Raw genomic sequence first — 18885 nt, forward strand, 5'->3', positions numbered from 1 at the left:
CCTGAGCCCTCGTCTTCCATCCATATCAACCCACTCTACATTGCCTTCTCACTTCCCTATGCCACCAGTCACTCTTGATAAGTCAACCAGTGATGGCCCTTTCCCAGATTCATTAGTCACTTCCGTACATCTTAGCTGCCTCTCTGTGACAATCTCATCTACAGCCATGACTGTAAATGCCACAGCAGTGCAAGTGGTGCTGATGTTTATCTTTGACTTCTCGCAGTTCATTCTTGGCCACTTGCCTGTGACTAACCACCTCACAGCAGACAGGGAACTGGAGAGGACCTTGTAGCCTGTAACATTTTCCAGACCTGCTTTAAGAAAGTGAGCAAGTGCAGGTACTACTGATAATTGCCAGGACACAGGTCTAAAGGTTCACCATCACAGTATGCACTCCTGCTCCTTAGATAGACCAGGGATGCTTCTCATTTTGTGCTACACTAAATGAAGCACATGTTCTCTTTCTTTCACATGTATGTATATATTTAAGTATAAATTATAATTGAATTCAAGGTGAAGTTAGCTCTCTCTAAAGGAATGTGTTGTTGGCCTGTTAATGACTCAATACTGGTAGTAAGGAATTATACTTTGGTATCAGCTCATGGAACAGAGGTGTTCCTGTACTCTGGTCAAGAGTGTGTACTGTCAATTTCATCAAAATGATTTGTGTGAACTATCAAACTCCTGCCACTTAATATATTTTATATTTTAATATATTTTATGTTTTAATATATTTTAATATAATATACCAATATTTGGGCTGGAGACATGGCTCAGCGGTTAAGAGCACTAACTGCTTCTCCAGAGGTCCTGAGTTCAATTCCTGCAACCACGCGGTGGCTCACAACCATCTGTAATTGGGTCTGATGTCCTCTTCTGGTGTGTCTGAAGACAGTGACAGTGTACTCATATACATTAAATAAATAAATCTTTAAAAAATATATCAATATTTTAGAATAATAGTTCCAAGATCAAAGTTACTGGTTTTATTTAATCACAATTTATTTTAGAATACAGCAAATGAGTCAGAAACCATCAGTTATGAGGTAACTTGAACACAACTCAGACTCTCTGTAGGTCCTGAGAATCATTAGTGCTTATAAGCTGAATTGCTTAAGTCTTTGTGAATTGGTCACTTTGCCCTCTCACTCTTCAACCTTTAGTGATGCCACAGGGTTAAATAATGGCCTTCCTTGTTTGGCTTGCATTTTGCTAAAGTTAGCCTCAAACTCCTTTTTTGTTCCATTTAGACTTGCTAGATGTCCATCCTTTATTCCGCAGCCTAAAGAATTCAGCTTTCTTATCCTATATTGAATTATCTGTGGTGTCAATTCAAGAACCATTGGTGACTCTCTTATTTGAGCTATGGAGATACCTTCTTTCAGCAGTGCCTGGATCCTCTCTTCTAGAACAGGAGCAGGATAATACAGAAGGGCAGGGCATTTCACAACTAACTGTCGCAGGTCGTGGTCTGTACACTCAAAAGCAGCTTTAGTGAAGGAGATACTGTTCTGGATACTTCCTGGCTGAAGTTGAAAAAGAAACCCTTTAAGTTTGGACAGAAGCTGAAGAACTTCGGAGTCTGTGAAGCCTTGTCCTTGAAGAAATGTCAGTATTTCATCTACAGCTGTAGGAGAATTTAACACAATGAACGGATTTTGGCTTAATAATTTTAGTAGCCATACTTTAGCATTGGCCTCTGAGCCACCTAAGTTTAGGTAGCTCTGCTGTAGAACCCCTATCATTTGTTTATTGTTCTCTACAGGATTATGGAAAATGCTAGAGGCTGTTGTCAGAAACCTGCTAATCACCACATTCTTGAGTCCCAGCTCTTGAAAGAACTGAACATTTAGCTTCTGGTTCTCCTGGTCCTTGACAGTAAAGAAAGACTCTGGAAACTGTTCTATTAACTGGATTAACTCTGCCTGGTTTTTGCAGACCATCTGCCAGAGTTTCATTTTGGTGTTAACAGCAGCAGGACTGCAGACAATCGCTTCCGGACAGCGTTCTAAAATACTGGCTATCACAGTTTTGTTGGCACCTAGTTCTTTCAAAATATTTGCAATCTCTTCAACGTAGGTTTCCTCCTCCAGAAGCACCCATGCTTTCAGCCTGCGGATTTTCCTAAGGTCAACTGAACATGCACGGAGCTTTTCCACTGTTTTCTTATTTTCTTGATTTGACTGGCTGTCCGTTCCATAGGTGACACGTGCTGAAGAGTTGATTTTCAGAGCTGGTTGCGGCTTTCTGAAAAGACACAGTCTGCAGAGTTGGTATCCTGTCAGCAACCTCCACGGCATGCTGTGAGTTCTGGCTAATTTCCACATCCTAAGGCTGAGAATGTCCACATTGGGCCTGTGTGGAATATGAAGACTTAAAGGAGGACTGGCTTTTAAACACTTAGAAATCTGAGTTCTAAGCAGTAACTGGGAACGATTTAAGCTGGCAAGGAAAACTATTCCATTGTAATACATTTTATCACAATTTAAGACACCTCATCCTTTATAAAAACATTTGAGCTCTGCATCCATCCATGTAATTGTGAAGCAGTGCCCCAGTTACAGGGTGAAGGTCATGGGTTCTTAGGTTCATAGGCCTGAACTGTTCTGACACAAATTCTCTTTTCTACAACTGTTACATTTCTTTTTAGGTGGCATATTACACAGGTCATTGTTTTTTTAAGGTTTTGCTTTTTTCAAGTTGATGTTTCGCTCAGGTAGATGCTTAGGAAGGGAGAAGTCCTCTTTCATTGTATTTTAAAGTATTTTTGCTGATAAGCTACAATCCAGACAGGTCAGTTTGTTTTATTTGAAATGAGTACATAAATGCATGTTTGCTTTATTAGAACTTTGGCAAATGCAACTTGTTTTATAAACACAGAATTAAAGTAAGTCTTAGCCAGGCAACATAAGAAGTGCTATGTGCCGGCCTTAGTGAAACCTCTGGAAATCAGGTCGGCTGTGATGTGATGGTAATGGCGCCCTTTGACCTAGTGCTACTCCAGCTCCTGCCTAAACCTGGCTCCAGCTCCCAGAGCAGTGTTGGGTAAGTTAGCTGCCTTCAATTAAACCCAGGAGTAATCTCAGCAGTGCCTCTCAGTCTACCCAGACATCCCTTGCCATCTTCACCTATTAGGAGATGGCCTCACTGTCTGAAGTGGTGTAGCCCCTCTTGATATATGGGGGCTGCAGTACTCCACTTCTGACTTGGGATCCTGGCTGGGCGCATGCAATAAAGTAACAAAATGGTCAATAAGAAAGCATGCACATTTGTTTCATACAAATTGTCCACATCATGGAAGCCCATACAAAGACAAGACCCAAAGCAGGATGGGCAAAGACAGTAAGACGCAAGGAAGCAACTTTACCTTCGAGGAGCTTCAAAGTGCAGTATTTCAGTAAGGTTCGGGCTCAAGTTCCTTAGGAAGGATGTTACTCCTTTACTATAGTGAGGGTGGTTTTCCCCATGTAACTTTTACCCACTCTTGAACAGAAGAGTCAGAATGACCCAACACGTATTTTCAAATGTGTCATGGTGTTCAGTACTTCTATACCAACCCATTCACCACTGTGTCTTGTTTCTGAGAACATACATGTCCTCTAGGATTTGGTAAACTTTGAGTCCCTAGAAGTGTTCAGAGTGTCAGCCCTGCCATGCCTAGTGCTGTGTCTTTTACAGCTTCCTGTGTTCGTAGATTTGAAAGGGTAAAGATAGCCATTTCGAATCCTTGCCCGAACTATCTGTGCTTTTCCCACATAGGCTGACAGCTTTACACACCTGTCCTAATCTGAATGATGACTCTGAGGAATGTTGATTTGTAGTGGTGGCTCACTGGTGGGCCTAATGGACACTAACACTGTAGACTTAGCTTCTGTTTTACTCACAGTTTGTTTTCTTCAGGTCATTCCTAATGCCATAAGGCAAGATAAAAATATATTTTAAAGCAACTTCTAAGAGAACTTTGAATTTTAAGAGGAAAGAGGTGGTAAGTATGATGAATCTCAGGCAGATATGGGCTGGGGCCCCACAGGTTCATGCCTCTCATTTAGACCACATACTAGGGAGGGGTGCAGGTTCCTTAACTGAACTGCCTATGCCCAGCCCTGGCTTTAACTTACAGAGTGATCCTGAAGTTTGTTAGATTCAAAGACAAAGCATAGTAATTCAAACATTGCCTCACGGGAAACTTGTCAGGGGGGCATTAAAAACAGCACTACTCTGTAAATAAGAACAGCATCCATACCTTACAGGGATACTGCCAGAGTCAAATGCATGTCAAGTACTTGAAGACAGTTTGACACATAGTAAGTATTTAATAAATGCTAGTTATCACTGGGAACTACCAGGAACCAAAGTCTTGTAGTGATACAACTTTAAATTTTAATGTGACTTATGGTAAAGTGAGGATCTGGAAAAGGAGTTTGGGTAAGATGGGGGGTGAATATGACCAAAATATATTGTATGTATATATGAAATTCTCAAAGAATAAAACTATATTTAAAAAAGGCTTTGAAGAGATTGCTTGTCTTTTCATTGTGAGACACACATAAGATGCCACCTGTGAGAAAGACAGCATCCTTAGAGTCTGCAGGCATCTTAGTCTTGGCCACTGCAGCCTCCAGAAGGTAATAAGCCTTTATTGCTTGTAATTAACCTTTCTGTTTCCTTGTACAGTCCACATGCATTAAAGCAAAATGTTTTCTTCTGCTAAACAAACTCCAAATTCTGAGTTTTAGGTAGAAGTATGACTTAAAATGGGCAAATGAGAATATTTAAGCATGTCAGATATATTGTCAAAATAACTCCATAAAACTAAAACACACTGTAGAGTTGCTGAATTCTGAGGTACGTAAGCAGAAGAAAAACATACAACCCTACTGCTTATCGATAATTTAACACTCCATTTATTTTGAGATCAGGTCTTGCTAAATAGCCCTGGATAGACTGATACTTGATGTGTAGCCTAGGTTAGATTCAAACTCATGGCAGTCATGCCTCAACCTCTTGAGTGTTGGAATTCCAAGTGTGTGCCATGCTTGATAGCTATTCATATTTTACTATGCTGTTTTGTACAATTCTCACTTGTAATTTTTTAAATATACAGAGCAAAGCTGTACATGGGAATTACATCTGAATCCTGTCTATAAAGTGAAATTGAAAAAACTTAATCTCTAAGCAAGTCCCTAAGAGCCAAGGGTTCCTTGAGGATTGGGGCAGGTCTTGCGTAGCTCAGGCATCAGTTAAGATAGCTAGCTCAGTTTGAGGGTCTCATCTTGCAAAACGACAGATCAGAGCCACATTTCCATGGCAAGGCATTCCCACTAGCAGGTGTCTATCAAATGAGACAGAGGGAAAGGCAGGCTATATAACCAACCCACTTTCTGCTTTTTTAAAGGTAAACTGGGGGCATAGTCATCAGGACAATCAAGGCTGCCCATCTTGCTGCTCTTCTGCTGGGCAAACACGGTTAGCAGTAAAAATGGAAAGCCTGACTAATGAATGCACTTGTAAATTACAACTTCTTATGAAGTCTAACTGTACCATTAGAATGTTGGAGAAAGTAGAAGGAGCAGCACTGAGGATGGGTGTGCCGACTGTAGCTCTTGTGTTGAGTGGGTGTGCTGTTTGCAGTTTTGCTACATGATGAGCATCTGTCCGCCTGCAGTTCAGGTTTGCCCTTTAAAGTGAGGTTCCAGAATTCCAGAGAGACCGGTAAAGAGCCGCAAAGTTGCTACACTTAAGTCAGGAAACCCTGTCTCAGATGACTCCCTGAAGAACACAAGCATATACATGATTCTTGTGTCATTCTGAAGTGTAGAAAATACCTCACTGGTGAAGTGCTTTGTTACTGAGGCTGACCTTTTGCTAATATGTTATTTTTGGCCTTATCTTCTCTTTGCCTTTTTGTCCTTGATACATCATAAAAATTAACATGTATAAACTCTAATTATATAAGGAAAACAACATAGTTTTTCTAGAATTGATTCTTTGGTTCATTTTTAGCAGCTATCACTTTTTTGAGATATGAGAGAGAGAGATTGAGATTCTTACATTGTAGTTTCTTCTTTTTGGGCTCCCAAATTCTGGTGTCATAGGCATGAGTTAAAGTTGTCACTTTGTAACAAGTTAAGATGTTAATAAAGACATGGTAGTATTTGGACCATTTTCAAGTTCAGAGGCATAGGGTACTTTGACAACACTGTACAACTATTAACCACTACATCTAGGACTTCTGTCAAACACAAATTCTGCGCCCATAAAACAGTGCATAACTCTCCCATAACTCTCCACCCCTACCGTGGCACCTGGAAAGCTCTACTCCACTATCTCCATGTGTCTTCTAGATAGGCCATGTAAGTGAAACCACAGAACACATTTTTTAAATGCCTGGCTTATTTCATGTATTGTAATGCTTTCAAAGTTCATGTAGTAGCAAGTGTCAGAACAAGGCTCATTTCAACTTTTCAGGCACATTTATTCACAATGGACTGTGTGTGTGTGTGTGTGTGTTGGGGTGCACACCCGAGGCCGTCAGAGGACAGCTCAGTAGGGTTGGTTTTCTCTTAGTATCTTTATGTAAATTCTGGATTGAATACCCTGCTTGCTTAGTCATCTTGCCAGTCCCTGCCAAATTCTTAAAATAATAAGTCTGCTGCTTGATAGCATTTTCCTCAAACAGAGTTGTTTCAAACTCGAAGTCAGGCTTCTTAGACTCACTGCTTTATCAACTAAGTTTATGTGACAATCCAAGTTCTTTGCTGTCATCTTCAAGAATGGATTTCACCTCAAGTAACCACTCCCCGGTCATCCGGGAAGCAAGTCCACATCTGCTAAAGTTTGATCTGGTGACCGAATGATGCAGTTACATCTCTGAGTCTATTTCTAATTCTACTTCTGCCACATTCTGTATTTCTTTCCTTTACAAGAGACCCCTCAAAGACATCTGTGAGGACTGAAACCTGCTCCCTCCAACTCCCATAATGCTGACGTCTTAGCCCCGCCCACACACGTTTTCAACAGCAGCTGGAGTAGTGAATCCTCTCCACAAGGTTTTCAACGAACTCTGTCCATATCCTAGGACTTTGTACATCAACAAGGAAACAAAAGAAAAGCCATCAAGACAGTCAGCAGGTAAAGGTACTTGTTGCTAAGGCTGCTGCTCTGACTTTAGTCCTAGAGACGAAGATGGTGGAATGAGAGCACTGACTTCTGCAAGTTGTCCTCCGACCTCCACACGTGCACTACTTCGGCACACACCTTCCCACCACCCCTAAATATTTTTTTACTTTATTAAGAACGTCCAACTCTCCACCCAGCACATAATCTATGAAGAGCAATAAAGATAAATAATCAAATGAGGTCGCATTTAGGCCTTCGGTTGTATCCAGCTTTCATTTTCTGCATTTCTGATGTTCACTGCTCCTCCTCTTAGTGATCTTCGTTCCACCCTCTTAGCTGGTTCTTGCAGATCCTCCTTCCTCTTCAACTACATAGCGCTCAATAAAGGCAACTTCCCTGCTATCAGAGCTAATGAGTACTTTCAATTCCTACTTTTCTGGGCTTTGTAGCATCCAGCAGCATTCGACCATTTGTTCTTCAAAACAGTATCTTGTCTGACTTCCAAACTGTTCCCTTCTCCTCTCCATTGCTGCCCTCTGGCCACCCTTTATCTCCTCTACAGGTTCATCTTTCGGCTTAGTAGCCTGAAATTCCAGCACCAGGAAGGCTGAGGCATACGTTTTACGCCGGCCTGGTCTACCTAGAGGTTTTTTAGGCCAGCCTGGACTGCAAAGTAACAACTTGTTAAAAAAAAAATATTGCAATTAAAGAAATAGAAACCATGAATTTGATAGAGAATAATGGGGTGTGTGTGCTTGGAAAGTGTAAATGATGTAATTATATTTTAATTAAAAGCATCAAAAAATGGACAGGTTTTTCTAGTGAAAAACAAATGAACAAACAAAGGAACAAACAAACAAGTAAATATCCTTTCCTTCTTACCTTACAGTCTCTCCTGAGAGATTTTGGCCTTGTCCAGGGCTTCAGTCAGTCCACTTAGGACTTCTCTGTAGCTTCTAAAATGTGATTCTGTTTACCTTTCTGCAATAGACCTCAGTGGCACCTTAGGACAGACATACAGTAATTTGTAGGAAAGACTCTTTTGAGTTTTGCTGCCACCTAAATCCCCATCTTCCTTCCTCACAAACCACAGTCACTGCTTAGCTCTAACTGTTCCCACTACATAGTCTCCAAAGACTGGACTATTCTCACTGTACTTTTGTCAAACATCCCCCAGAAGTAAGTTTCATTTCCTTAAGGAAATGCCTCTGACATTTCAGAATAGATAAAGTTCCATGTCCCCTTTAAGGGCGTTTATGGCACCATGGACTGGAATGCTCTACCTGGGATGGCTGTGACCGATCCTGTTTCTGCTTCAGTATCCCACACTACCCACTTTGCATCACCACGTTCTGCTGAGTTGTCTCCCTGCCTTCATGGGCTGATATCACTGACTCTGGGAAAGAGAGGGGCAGGCACCTTCCAGTAGTTTGTTGTTGGGTTTTTGTTTTTTGTTTTTTTTACTTTATAGTAGTATTTATTAATTGTCCATTTATTCAACAGGTAGTTTTTGTTGTTTTTTAACCCCAGGCTGCCATCAGGATGGTAGGCACTAGCTGTCATGGTCAACACTTCATATTTTTGTTGGGATCACAGACCATCTGAGAACTTGAGAGTTACAGACTTTACAAAAAAACCCAAAAACCAAAAACCAAAAACAACAACAACAAAAAAACAAGGCCCACGCCTTTGTCACTTCAGAAATGACTTTAGCAAGAACCATGAACAGTCCGTCATAGCTGTGTACGCAGAGACTGAACACTGTTATTTCCTGTAATGAGCAAAGAACGTGTTATGCACAAAGCATAACATCAAATTAACAAATCAGTGCCATGAAACAATGCAGAGGGCAAAAGTGAGTTACTTTAGCACAGCCACACTGCCTTGGAATTAATTTCCAATTAGCTGTGACTTTTTAGGAAGTAATGTCACCTTTCAGTGCCGGCAATGTGGGCATCAGGAACATGGGGACACTACTCCTCGGTGAAAGCTCATGTTAAATGAGTCAATAGTAATTCATAGTATTAAAAAACAAAACAAAACAAAACCAAACACTCACATCTACTATTCATCAAACCACAATTCCCCTTAAAGATGAGGTCAGGACGCAGGTGTAGCTTGCTCAAGGCTGCCCATCTGAGAATAGACCTGTGTCCTATGTACTGTGATGCTCTTGGTAAAAAGGTCACATAGGGCTCTCTTAAGCAATCCTCTCTTAAGCAATCCTGAGGTGCGAAATACATTTTTATACTTAAAACACTCCTCTCGATAACACCAATTAAGTTCTGGTCTGACAGTTTCAGATGAATCTCAATTTGAAAGCAAACAACCACAAAGCTGGTCAGAGGAAGGGCACTGAGAGGACCGCTACAGTGGCCTCTGCCTCCCTTTTTCGGTGCTCCGAATTGGAGTGTCCGTGGGGACGTTCTCGATGGGCAGGTGCTAATCCTGACCCCGGTATCATCCTGAGCTGGAGGAGCAGGGTAGCTCACCTGTGGGCAGCATGTGGGAGCACAGCGGAGAACCCCTGGTCTCTGGTGTTGCGCTAAGTTCCCACCCTCTTCCGGTGGCCTCTCCACCCAGGAAACAGATCTTAGGTAACTGGCAGGGCTTCTCCTAGGCTGGTAACCAATCAGAGCTCGGGAAACTGATGCGCAGGAAGTCACGCCCCCATCCTCGAGAGCAGCCAATTAGACCACTGGGCACAGACGCCCGTGGGAATCAGCGAGCCACGCAACAGGGCCTATTGCCACCAGTGCCACCTGGCGCTTATCTCAGCAAACTCTGGTGGTTCGGTTGCTTTGTTCCTTAGAGAACGTCACAACCGGTTGAGAGAGAGAGAAACGGTAGGGGTGAGGGTTTAGAACCTGTTGCCTGTAAGGTGGAGCCATTCAGAATTCTCAGAAGTTTAAAACTTTGAAACCTGACCTTCCTGTCCATCGCTGCTGTAAACATCAGGTCTGATTTCCTAAAGGCCGCTCATCCCTTTTCCTCCTAGATGACTGCCCAAATGCTGCTAAATTGCCTTGTGCTTTCTTTACTTTTTAGTTATTCGTGATGCCCAAACTCATAAACCAAACAAACTAAAGCCAGACTCCTTTTCATCCATCCATCAAATAAATATTTACACCCTGCCGCCTCAGCACCAAGCGTGAGGAACTGCAGTGCTAAGACCTTGGACAGGGCAACAGGAACCGAGAACATGGAACATGTTAACCGCAGTTAGAGTGAAGTGCTACCCAGGACCGAGTCCCCTGTGCCCACCCTGTGTTGTCTGCAGTGGGAGCAAGGAAAATGGTGTTTCCTAGGCTGGTAGCCCGCCTCTACCTTTCTAAGGGTCTCTCACCCAGGGTTGGGGTATACTTCGGTTGACATCTATCTCCCTTTCATGTGGAAGGGAGGCTCCTGGTTCCTCATTATGTCCTTAGCTAAGAACAATGTTGGCCCACAGTTAAGAACTCCAGAAATGTTAATCAAATCTGAGAACAGCCTTGTGGTTTACATTCAGTGGGCTTTAGTTAGAGGAACCCACAACTTGCCCGAGTTTCACAACAGCCGAGTCTTGACTCCTCATCTCAAGATCAGTTCTCATCTTCAGGATACTCTGGAAGTAACTGGGCAGCTACTATCTGTATGAGTAGGTTATCTGTGTCTAATAAACCTCCTTGGCACATCAACACTCTATTCATGGATTTACTGCACACTTTCTTACAAGAATTTGGGATCCATGGTTAAGATGTGTTATTCTCACTTGGGAAAAGGAAATTACAGTAAAGCATATAGAAAAGGAATAAGTCGTCACATCTATAATCATAGCATGGGGAAGGATTAGTATGGCTTCAAAGACAGTCTGGAATTACATAGTAATCCAGGCCAGTTTTGTTTACAGTCTAAGGTACTGTCTCAAAAAACCAAACCAACCCCCCTCCACCCAAAAAATCAGACAATTAAAAAAATAAAATGGGGGGCTGGAGAGATGGCTCAGTGGTTAAGAGCACCGACTGCACTTCCAGAGGTCCTGAGTTCAAATCCCAGCAACCACATGGTGGCTCACAACCATCTGTAATGGGATCTGATGCCCTCTTCTGGTGTGTCTGATCACAGCAACTGTGTACTCACATTCATAAAAATAAATAAATCTAAAAAAAAAAAAAAAAAAATGGAAGGAAGAAAGTAAAAGAAAGTTACAGGTGTTAAAGTCAAGACTTGGGATTGCATACCATGCAGTCACTTGTTAGGAGAGGGAAGCAGAACTGAGCATCCTGGTGCTAGGGGAGCATCCTGGTTCGAGAAGCTTGCACCAAGGCTCCACACAACCTGTGCATTGTAAGCAAAAGTAGATTCTAACTCAGCTGCACCAACTGTAGCCAACGACTGGGCTCAGACTTTGCCGTCCTCTTACAGTGCATTTCTAGGGCTTGACACTCAGGAAAAAACCTTAGGAGAGCAGGTGAGGAGACTACTACTGTGTAAATTTTCTTAAAGAACGTAACAAAAATCAGACAATTCTGAAGTCTCTAGTATATAAAAATAAAATTATAATGGGTATAGTGGTTTGAATGAGGATGGTCCACACAGGCTCATTGTTTGAATACTTGGGCCTCAGATGGTGGAACTGTTTGGGAAGGATAAAGAGGAGTGACCTTGTTGGAGGAGGTATGACCTTGGGTCAGGCTTTGAGGTTTCAAAAGATTTTTACTATTCCTGGGGCCCACTCTGAGCCTCTCAGTCATGGATTAATGTGTGAGCGAGCACTCAGCTCCTACTGTGCTCTGCACTCATGAACTCTAACCCTCTGCAATTATCCACATTAAATGCTTTTATAAGCTGCACCGATGTTTATCACAGCAACTGAAAAGTAGACAATGGCTGTCATTCTTGTACACGTGAAAGTCACTACTTTAAGGATATGAGAAAAACATAAGGAAACTATACGTTAATTTAAAAGCTTGGTTCCTTCAATTTTCCAAAGTGTGAAGTAATATAAGAACTCAAGGATTCAGGGAGCGAGCTGGTTCTTTCCTTTGCTCTTGAAGTGGCTTGCACTCTGCATGCTTTCTTAACAATCTATGGTACTTCTATTCCACACCCAATTTAAAAGACATGACCTTTTCTCTTTCTCCTCCTGGCATTGCCATGATTTTTACCTAACCTGTATTACATTTTCTCTTAAACTCTAATAAAATTGTTAAGCTAAAAGTCAGAAAGCCAATTATTATTATTAAATTAATTTATTTTAAGATAGGGTTTCTCGGTGTAGCCCTGGCTGTCTTGGCACTCACTCTGTAGAGCAGGCTGGCCTTGAACTCAGAGATCTACCTGCCTCTGCTTTCCATGCTGGAATCAAAGATATGTAACACATCTGGCTTAAATAAAATACTTTTAATACTTCAATCTCTGGTAGGATTTTGATGTCTTAATTTGGCTGATTGGGGGAGAATATTGTGTTCTAGGACAGTTTCAAACTGGAACTCTAATCCATACCTTGGCTTCTTTACCTTTAAAGTGATTCCTTCTGGGCAGCTTTCAGAAAATCTCTGGAGAGAAAACATGTCACCCAACAACATCCAGTTGCCCACATGGCCGAACTGTTCCTATGCCAAGAGGAGTTTCTATCAGAAACGAGTCTGCTCCCCCTGGATGTTGACTCTAAGGCCTATGACTTGCAGCTCTTTGTAATACAACCAGGTCCACAGGAGGAATTAGTGAAAGGCAACTGGAACATCTCAACTTTCTTATTGTTGTTATTTATTGAGCATTATTAATTTGTTATTCAGTATATATTTTAAAAATGCCTGTCATATAAAAACATGTTTCTGTTTCTTAAGTCAAACTTATACTTTTAGTTACCTTTACAATAAAATTACACTGATTTGTGTGTGTGTGTGTGTGTGTGTGTCTATCTGTCTGTCTGTTTGCTTGTCTGTGTATGTGGTAGTGAGGGCTGAACGTAGGGCCTTCCTTACACATTCTAGGCAAATGCCCTATAATGACCCACTCCCTACTGCCACACTAACACTGTTTGTTATTACTGAGGACAGGCAAATGAAAAGCCAATGATTAATCAATACAGCCTTTAGTATGAAAGTGCCTAACAGAGCTCAGTAAGGAGTGACAGTGGAAACGGTGGCAGCTAGCTCGTGTCATCCAGGGCACATGCAGCCTGCAGCTAACATATGCTGGGCGAGGCTATATGGCCCGCAGTACTAAGAGCACTTTATATGAAACTGGACTATGAAGCAGATACTGTCCTTACTCCCATTTAAGATGGAAAAATGAAGACAGAAAGGTAAAGTCTTGTCCAAGGTCTCAAAGCTACTAACTGGAAGGGTCTGACTTTGAACCCACACTCTCAGCTGCTGTGTCACACAGGCTGCCTCACAGCGACAGAACCCATTGTGTGAGAACACACAAGGCAGGCTGTAAAGCTGCCTTTCAGATAATTCTACAGATACGATCTGCTAGTGAGAGTGCCTAGTCTTTCATTCAAAATGGTGATACATACCTTGTGTATTTGTAATCTAATCATACCTCACATAACAACCCTCTGACCAAGCAAACAAAATGAGAAATGAGCACAAGCACACGAGAGTCCATATTTGCATTCTTTAATAACAAAGTCACAGTGGCTGTAAATAAACGAGCGGGGAGACAGAGGCGCTCAGCACAGTACACAGTGAGTGCGAGTCCGAGCAGCGGCACTGGAGGCTTTAACACAACTGTCCACGCCGACAGAGGCATGTGCACTGGACTACATGTATTTTCTAAAGCATTATTATCAAAGACTGCAAAATTAGGTCAAACAATGATGTCTGGAAAAATGTGTCCTAAAATTTTAACAAAGTTTTAAGAAAGTCTAAAAACTTCCCATTTTCCTGCAATGACTCTCAAAACTCTTGAGATTTTAACTTTTACCATACATGAAAAATTATCAAAAATATACTGATGAGTCTATTCTAACTGTGGCTATATTTACATTAAGCAAATCTTTTACCAAGTTCTTTATATACAAATTACCACTTGTCCTTTGTGACATTCATTAAAAAGTTAAAAACCACAGAAATATTATTAGAAATAATATGTTCGAAATGTAACTGTTTTCCATGAATGAATGACATTTTTAAATAATTTAAATGAAAAGTACTGACTTTCCCACCAACTTCAGCTGCGAAGACTCCTTCTGTATGCTTTCTGTGATTTAAAGGGGGGGGGGGAAACAAGTAAAACTTCATTGCAAAGAATTAAATAATCAAAAACTGATGAGCATTTACCGACTTTTACTTCAAGAAATGTATATGGTTGGCATAAAAACTAAGTGATAATGTAAACAGTTTAAGATAACCAAAGGTATGAAAAGCTTTAAGAACTGACAAAAGTAGAATGTAAATACTTTTCTTATTAACTGAGTCACAAAACAGTATCATAAATTGAATTAAGTTGGATGTAGGCAGGATTTCTGCCACTTCTAACAAGGCCCAGCACTGATTAAAAACGAAGGATGAGGTTTTCAAAGCCGCACAACAGAAGATGACAGGATGAACTGAGTCTATGGTGTGTCTGCAGTCCTAGCATTTGGAAAGATGGCTCAGAAGGATCCCAGCGGTGTGAGGCTGGCCTGCGCATAACCTTGGCTCAAACCCCTTCCTTCCGTACACAACAATATTTAGTGTAAGGGTTTGAGGGAGAGTTTTAGCGGGATCTTAGTTATCGAAAGGAGGAGGCTCATAGTTCTGTCATAAGAGAACCATGTCTTCAGAACTACAAGCTTCTGAAAGTCAGACAGACGGTGGTGTGGGAGCCTGGCTCTGAGCTCAGGGCTGTGTCTGCTGCAGGGGCTCCTCCTCTGTTCAACCATTAACTGCATTTATAACAACTGCTCATGTGGTAGAGAACAGATCAGTTCTCACGTAGAAATTACTGAATTTTAATGAAATATTCTACAATATAGAGAAAACCGAAGTGTTTACCGATCAGTTACTGCTCTGTCGCTGGACTTTGGGGCCAACACTCTGTGCATCCTCTTCCTGACTAGGACGCTTCCCACTGCTGAGGCCGGTGCCCACGGAGCTTCTTCCTACACATTTACAAAGGCATGTGTGAGCTGGGCTAGGAGGAGAGTCGGCCGGCTCGAGCGCATTGTCCTTACCTTGCTTTAGTGGGTGAGTTTGCTGACTGTCTCCGTGAGCATAGTGTAAAATACCACTTCCTTGAGAGCAATCTGGATTGAAAACAAAAAAAAATGATTTAAAAACTTAAGGCATGCATATATATATATATATTACGACTGTAAAGCCACTTTTTAGCTTTTGTATTTAAGTTTAGTTATATATTTTTCTCAATTTTAACTCAGTCAAAAATTACAATCTTAAATCAAGAAAACTGTTGACAGTTCAAGGCAAAACACACTTCATTTTCATTTTGAATGCAGTGTTTACATGTATGCATTTTTGTGTGTGGTATATGTCATGTACATGCTCGTATGTGTACAGCCCAGAGGTTGATGTTAGGTGTTTTCTCTGCTGCTTTCCTGCTTAGTTCTTCAGACAAGAGTCTCTCACTGAGCCCAGAGCTCACTGACTGGCTAGACTGCATGGCCAGTGGGCTCCTGGTCCTCCTAGTTCTTGCCGGTGCCAGCACTACAGTGTGCATCACTGACCTAGTGTTACACGTGTGAGTCCCTGCACAGCAGGCACTACAGTGTGCATCACTGATCTAGTGTTACACGTGTGAGTCCCTGCACAACAGGCACTCTGCCCAGTGAACCATCTCATGTTACTTTTAAAAAGGTTTACTGTATTAGCTATGCATTTCTATATGGGTATGTGCATGTGAGTGCAGGTCCCACACAGGCCAGGGCAGCAGCATCCCCTGGAGCTGGAGTCAGAGGCAGTTATGAACCACCCAAAGTGGAAGCTGGGAGCTCAACTTGGGCTCTTTGCAAGTGCAGTGTGTTCTCCTTACTACTAAGCTATCTCTTCCGTCTTCCTTTTCTAGCATAGGCTGTTTTTTTGTTTGTTTGTTTGTTTTTAAAAAAAACAGGTATACCGGAAAATGTGAATATGATGGTTTGTATATGCTTGACCTAGGGCACGGCACCATTAGCAGGTGTGGTCATGTTGGAGTAGATGTGTCACTGTGGATGTGGGCTTTATACCCTCCTCCTAGCTGCTATGAGACAGTCTCTCCTGGCTGCAGTCCCATCAGGATATAGAACTCTCAGCTCTTCCTGCACCATGCCTGCCTGGAAGTTGCCATGCTCACATCTTGATGATAATGGACTGAACCTGTAAGCCAGGCCCAATTAAATGTTGTCCTTATAAGACTTGCCTTGGTCATAGTGTCTGCTCACAGCATTAAAACCCTAAGTGACCATGAAGGGAAAACACATGGCAGCAGTGAGAAAGATCCTGGTCCTTCACCCTGCCCTTTGGTTCCATATCCTTCTGTCAGAAACCTTTAAAAATGTGTCTCAGTGGACATGAGGAAGTAAAGGTCTAATAGCTGATAGCTAAACAATTCAGATCACAAAGGCAAGACACTCACGTGGAGCAGTTACTTAAGCAACTTAACAACCCTTTCCAAAAGAAAACTGTGATATAAGGAAACTGATTTCCTAGATCAGAAAAGCTTTACAGAACTGTTGTCTTTCCATCAGTGAGCCCAGATTACGAACAGCGTATGTAAGCTGGGTGTGGTGCATATGTGTGATCCCAGAAATGGCAGGCAAAAGCAGGAGGCAGAAGAAGTTCAAGGGGTCCTTGCTGAACACACAGAGTCAAGGGCAGACAGGTATACATAAAACTGTTCCACAGCAAATCAACAAACAGTAACTCAAAACAAACCAAAGAGAAAGGGAACATATAGCCACATGGCCCTTCAGATAGGTCACCCCAAAACTATACCTGTTTTGCTGGGCATAGTGGTGTATACTTGCAATCCCAATACTGGGCAGGTCAAGACAGGAAGATTGCCACAAGTTTGAGCCCAGCATGGTCTACACAGCAAGTTCCAGGTCATCTATGGCTATATAGCAAAACTCCATTTAATAAATAAAGACATGAATACTGAAAAGACACTTATTCATTTATTTTCCCTGTTACTGAAAATAGACTCTTGCCTGTGGTACTGGCACATGCTCTTAATCTTCTTCCCTTCTGTCTCTCATTAGAAAAGAACAGGCTTATTGAAAGAGATAAGAACCAAACGCAACAAAATAAAACATAGTAAGACAAAGCAAAATCCATCACATCGAGGATGGACAAGGAAACCCAACAGGAGGGAAAAACCCCAGAGCAGGTACAAGGGGACGAGAGACCTGTTCTTTCTCACACCCAGGATTCCGATACACATACTAAGTTGGAAGCTGTACTACACACACGAAGAGGCCCTGGTGCACACTCGCGCAGGCCTGTGCCTGCTGTTTCATGACAACTTATTTCTATTAAATGCTCATCAAGTTTTTTTTAGATAAGAAATCCCATTTTTCAGGTTCTTAGAATTTGAAAATTGGCTATCTTGGCCCACAGATAACAACTTCCATCCCTGGGAAGGGATATCTCTATACTATAACAAAGAAGCAAGCCAGGTGGTGGTGGTGCACACCTTTGATCCCAGCACTGAGCGGGCAAAGGCAGGCAGATCTCTGAATTCAAGGCCAGCCTGGTCTACAGAGCAAATTACAGAACAGTCAGGGCTACATAGAGAAAATCTGTCTCAGAAAAACCAACAAAACAAAACAGAACAAAAAAAAAAAAAAAAAAAAAAAGAAACCCTCCTGTTGACACTTTAATTCACAGGTTTTATTTTCTTGTTTTGTCTTTTTAAATGTTGACATTGTCATTCACAGAGTGGCTATTTTCTAATTATACTGAAAACACACAACATGTGAACTTGTATGGGGATAAGGGTCACCATATTTAGGAACTGTGGCCATGCATGATTGTACAGCACTGTCTATACCTTCACAAAGCTATGTTAATGTATTTTTATGTCACTGACATCCAGAGACAGATACACGGTAAGTTCATGCTCTATGTATCATATTACAATAAAAGGTCAGCAAATACATTTCTTTCTGAGATCAGACTGTATCGTGTCGTTCAGGCTGGCTTTGACCTTGAGAGCCTTCCCAGGTACATGGGTGCGTCAGTCCCTGCTAACAACGCATTCTCACTTACTGGACTTACACTTTCCATGTTGCTTTATTCATTTGTGTTTCACACAGCTGCTGCAGATACTACGGATACAACTATTAAAGACACAGGGTCTACACCACAGGGCTCAGACTCTAGGAGTAAGCAGGCTTACTAATTACAGAGTGTTATTAGGACACAGTGATGATTCTGAGGAGGGACAGATCAACTTTTGGTAAGAGTCACAGGAAGGTCCTTACAAGGCACAAAATAATAACTCTGGTTTCAGTTTCTCAAGTTCATCAATTCTATTCATTCTTTAGATACTAAGTGAATATCCTCGAAAACATTTTACTGAGTTAAAACAGCTGGGCCAACACACACACACACACACACACACACACATAGAGAGGGGGGGGGGAAGGGAGGAGGAAAGGAGGGAGGAAAGGAAGGAGGGAGAAAGGGAGGGAAGGAAAAAGGGAAGGAAAGAAGAAAGGAGGGAGGGAGAGACATTCCTATATCCCTGTGTCTTCAGGGTCTTTATTGTAGTTATACTCAAAAAATGCAAGTAAGATATAATGAAATGGAAATGCCGTTTTCCTACACTCTGTGTGTGTGTGTGTGTGTGTGT

The 18885-nt window shown here is 41.8% G+C and overlaps 2 protein-coding genes across 4 annotated transcripts in view; both read right to left on the minus strand.

Annotated features, from left to right (window-relative positions):
• Window positions 1-966: 966 nt before the first annotated feature.
• Window positions 967-9682, minus strand: Mterf2 (mitochondrial transcription termination factor 2). Its single transcript, XM_028776954.1, has 3 exons — window positions 9615-9682; window positions 8005-8125; window positions 967-2358 (listed from the first exon to the last, which is right to left on the minus strand). The coding sequence occupies exon 3, from the start codon at window positions 2328-2330 to the stop codon at window positions 1149-1151; it is 1182 nt and encodes a 393-aa protein (XP_028632787.1). The 5' UTR covers window positions 2331-2358; window positions 8005-8125; window positions 9615-9682; the 3' UTR covers window positions 967-1148.
• Window positions 9683-13714: 4032 nt separating this feature from the next.
• The window catches only part of Cry1 (cryptochrome circadian regulator 1), a 52430-nt gene continuing 47259 nt past the window's right edge, over window positions 13715-18885 (minus strand). For 2 of the 3 annotated variants that reach the window (XM_028776949.1, XM_028776951.1), the window contains exons 11-13: window positions 15269-15340; window positions 15090-15196; window positions 13715-14313 (exon numbers count right to left, since the gene is read on the minus strand). In XM_028776949.1, the coding sequence (XP_028632782.1) occupies window positions 15093-15196; window positions 15269-15340 (176 nt within the window). In that variant the 3' untranslated portion in view covers window positions 13715-14313; window positions 15090-15092. Of the gene's footprint in view, window positions 15197-15268; window positions 15341-18885 lie in introns of all 3 variants that reach the window. The other variant, XM_028776950.1, reaches the window with a different exon arrangement.

Source organism: Grammomys surdaster, unplaced genomic scaffold (genome assembly GCF_004785775.1).
Source record: "Grammomys surdaster isolate TR1022 unplaced genomic scaffold, NIH_TR_1.0 275, whole genome shotgun sequence".
In the NCBI taxonomy this organism is placed as follows: Eukaryota; Metazoa; Chordata; class Mammalia; order Rodentia; family Muridae; genus Grammomys; species Grammomys surdaster.

Coding starts and splice junctions, on each gene's coding strand:
- Mterf2 (XM_028776954.1), bottom strand. CDS start 2,330: ATGTGGAAATTAGCCAGAACTCACAGCATGCCGTGGAGGTTGCTGACA.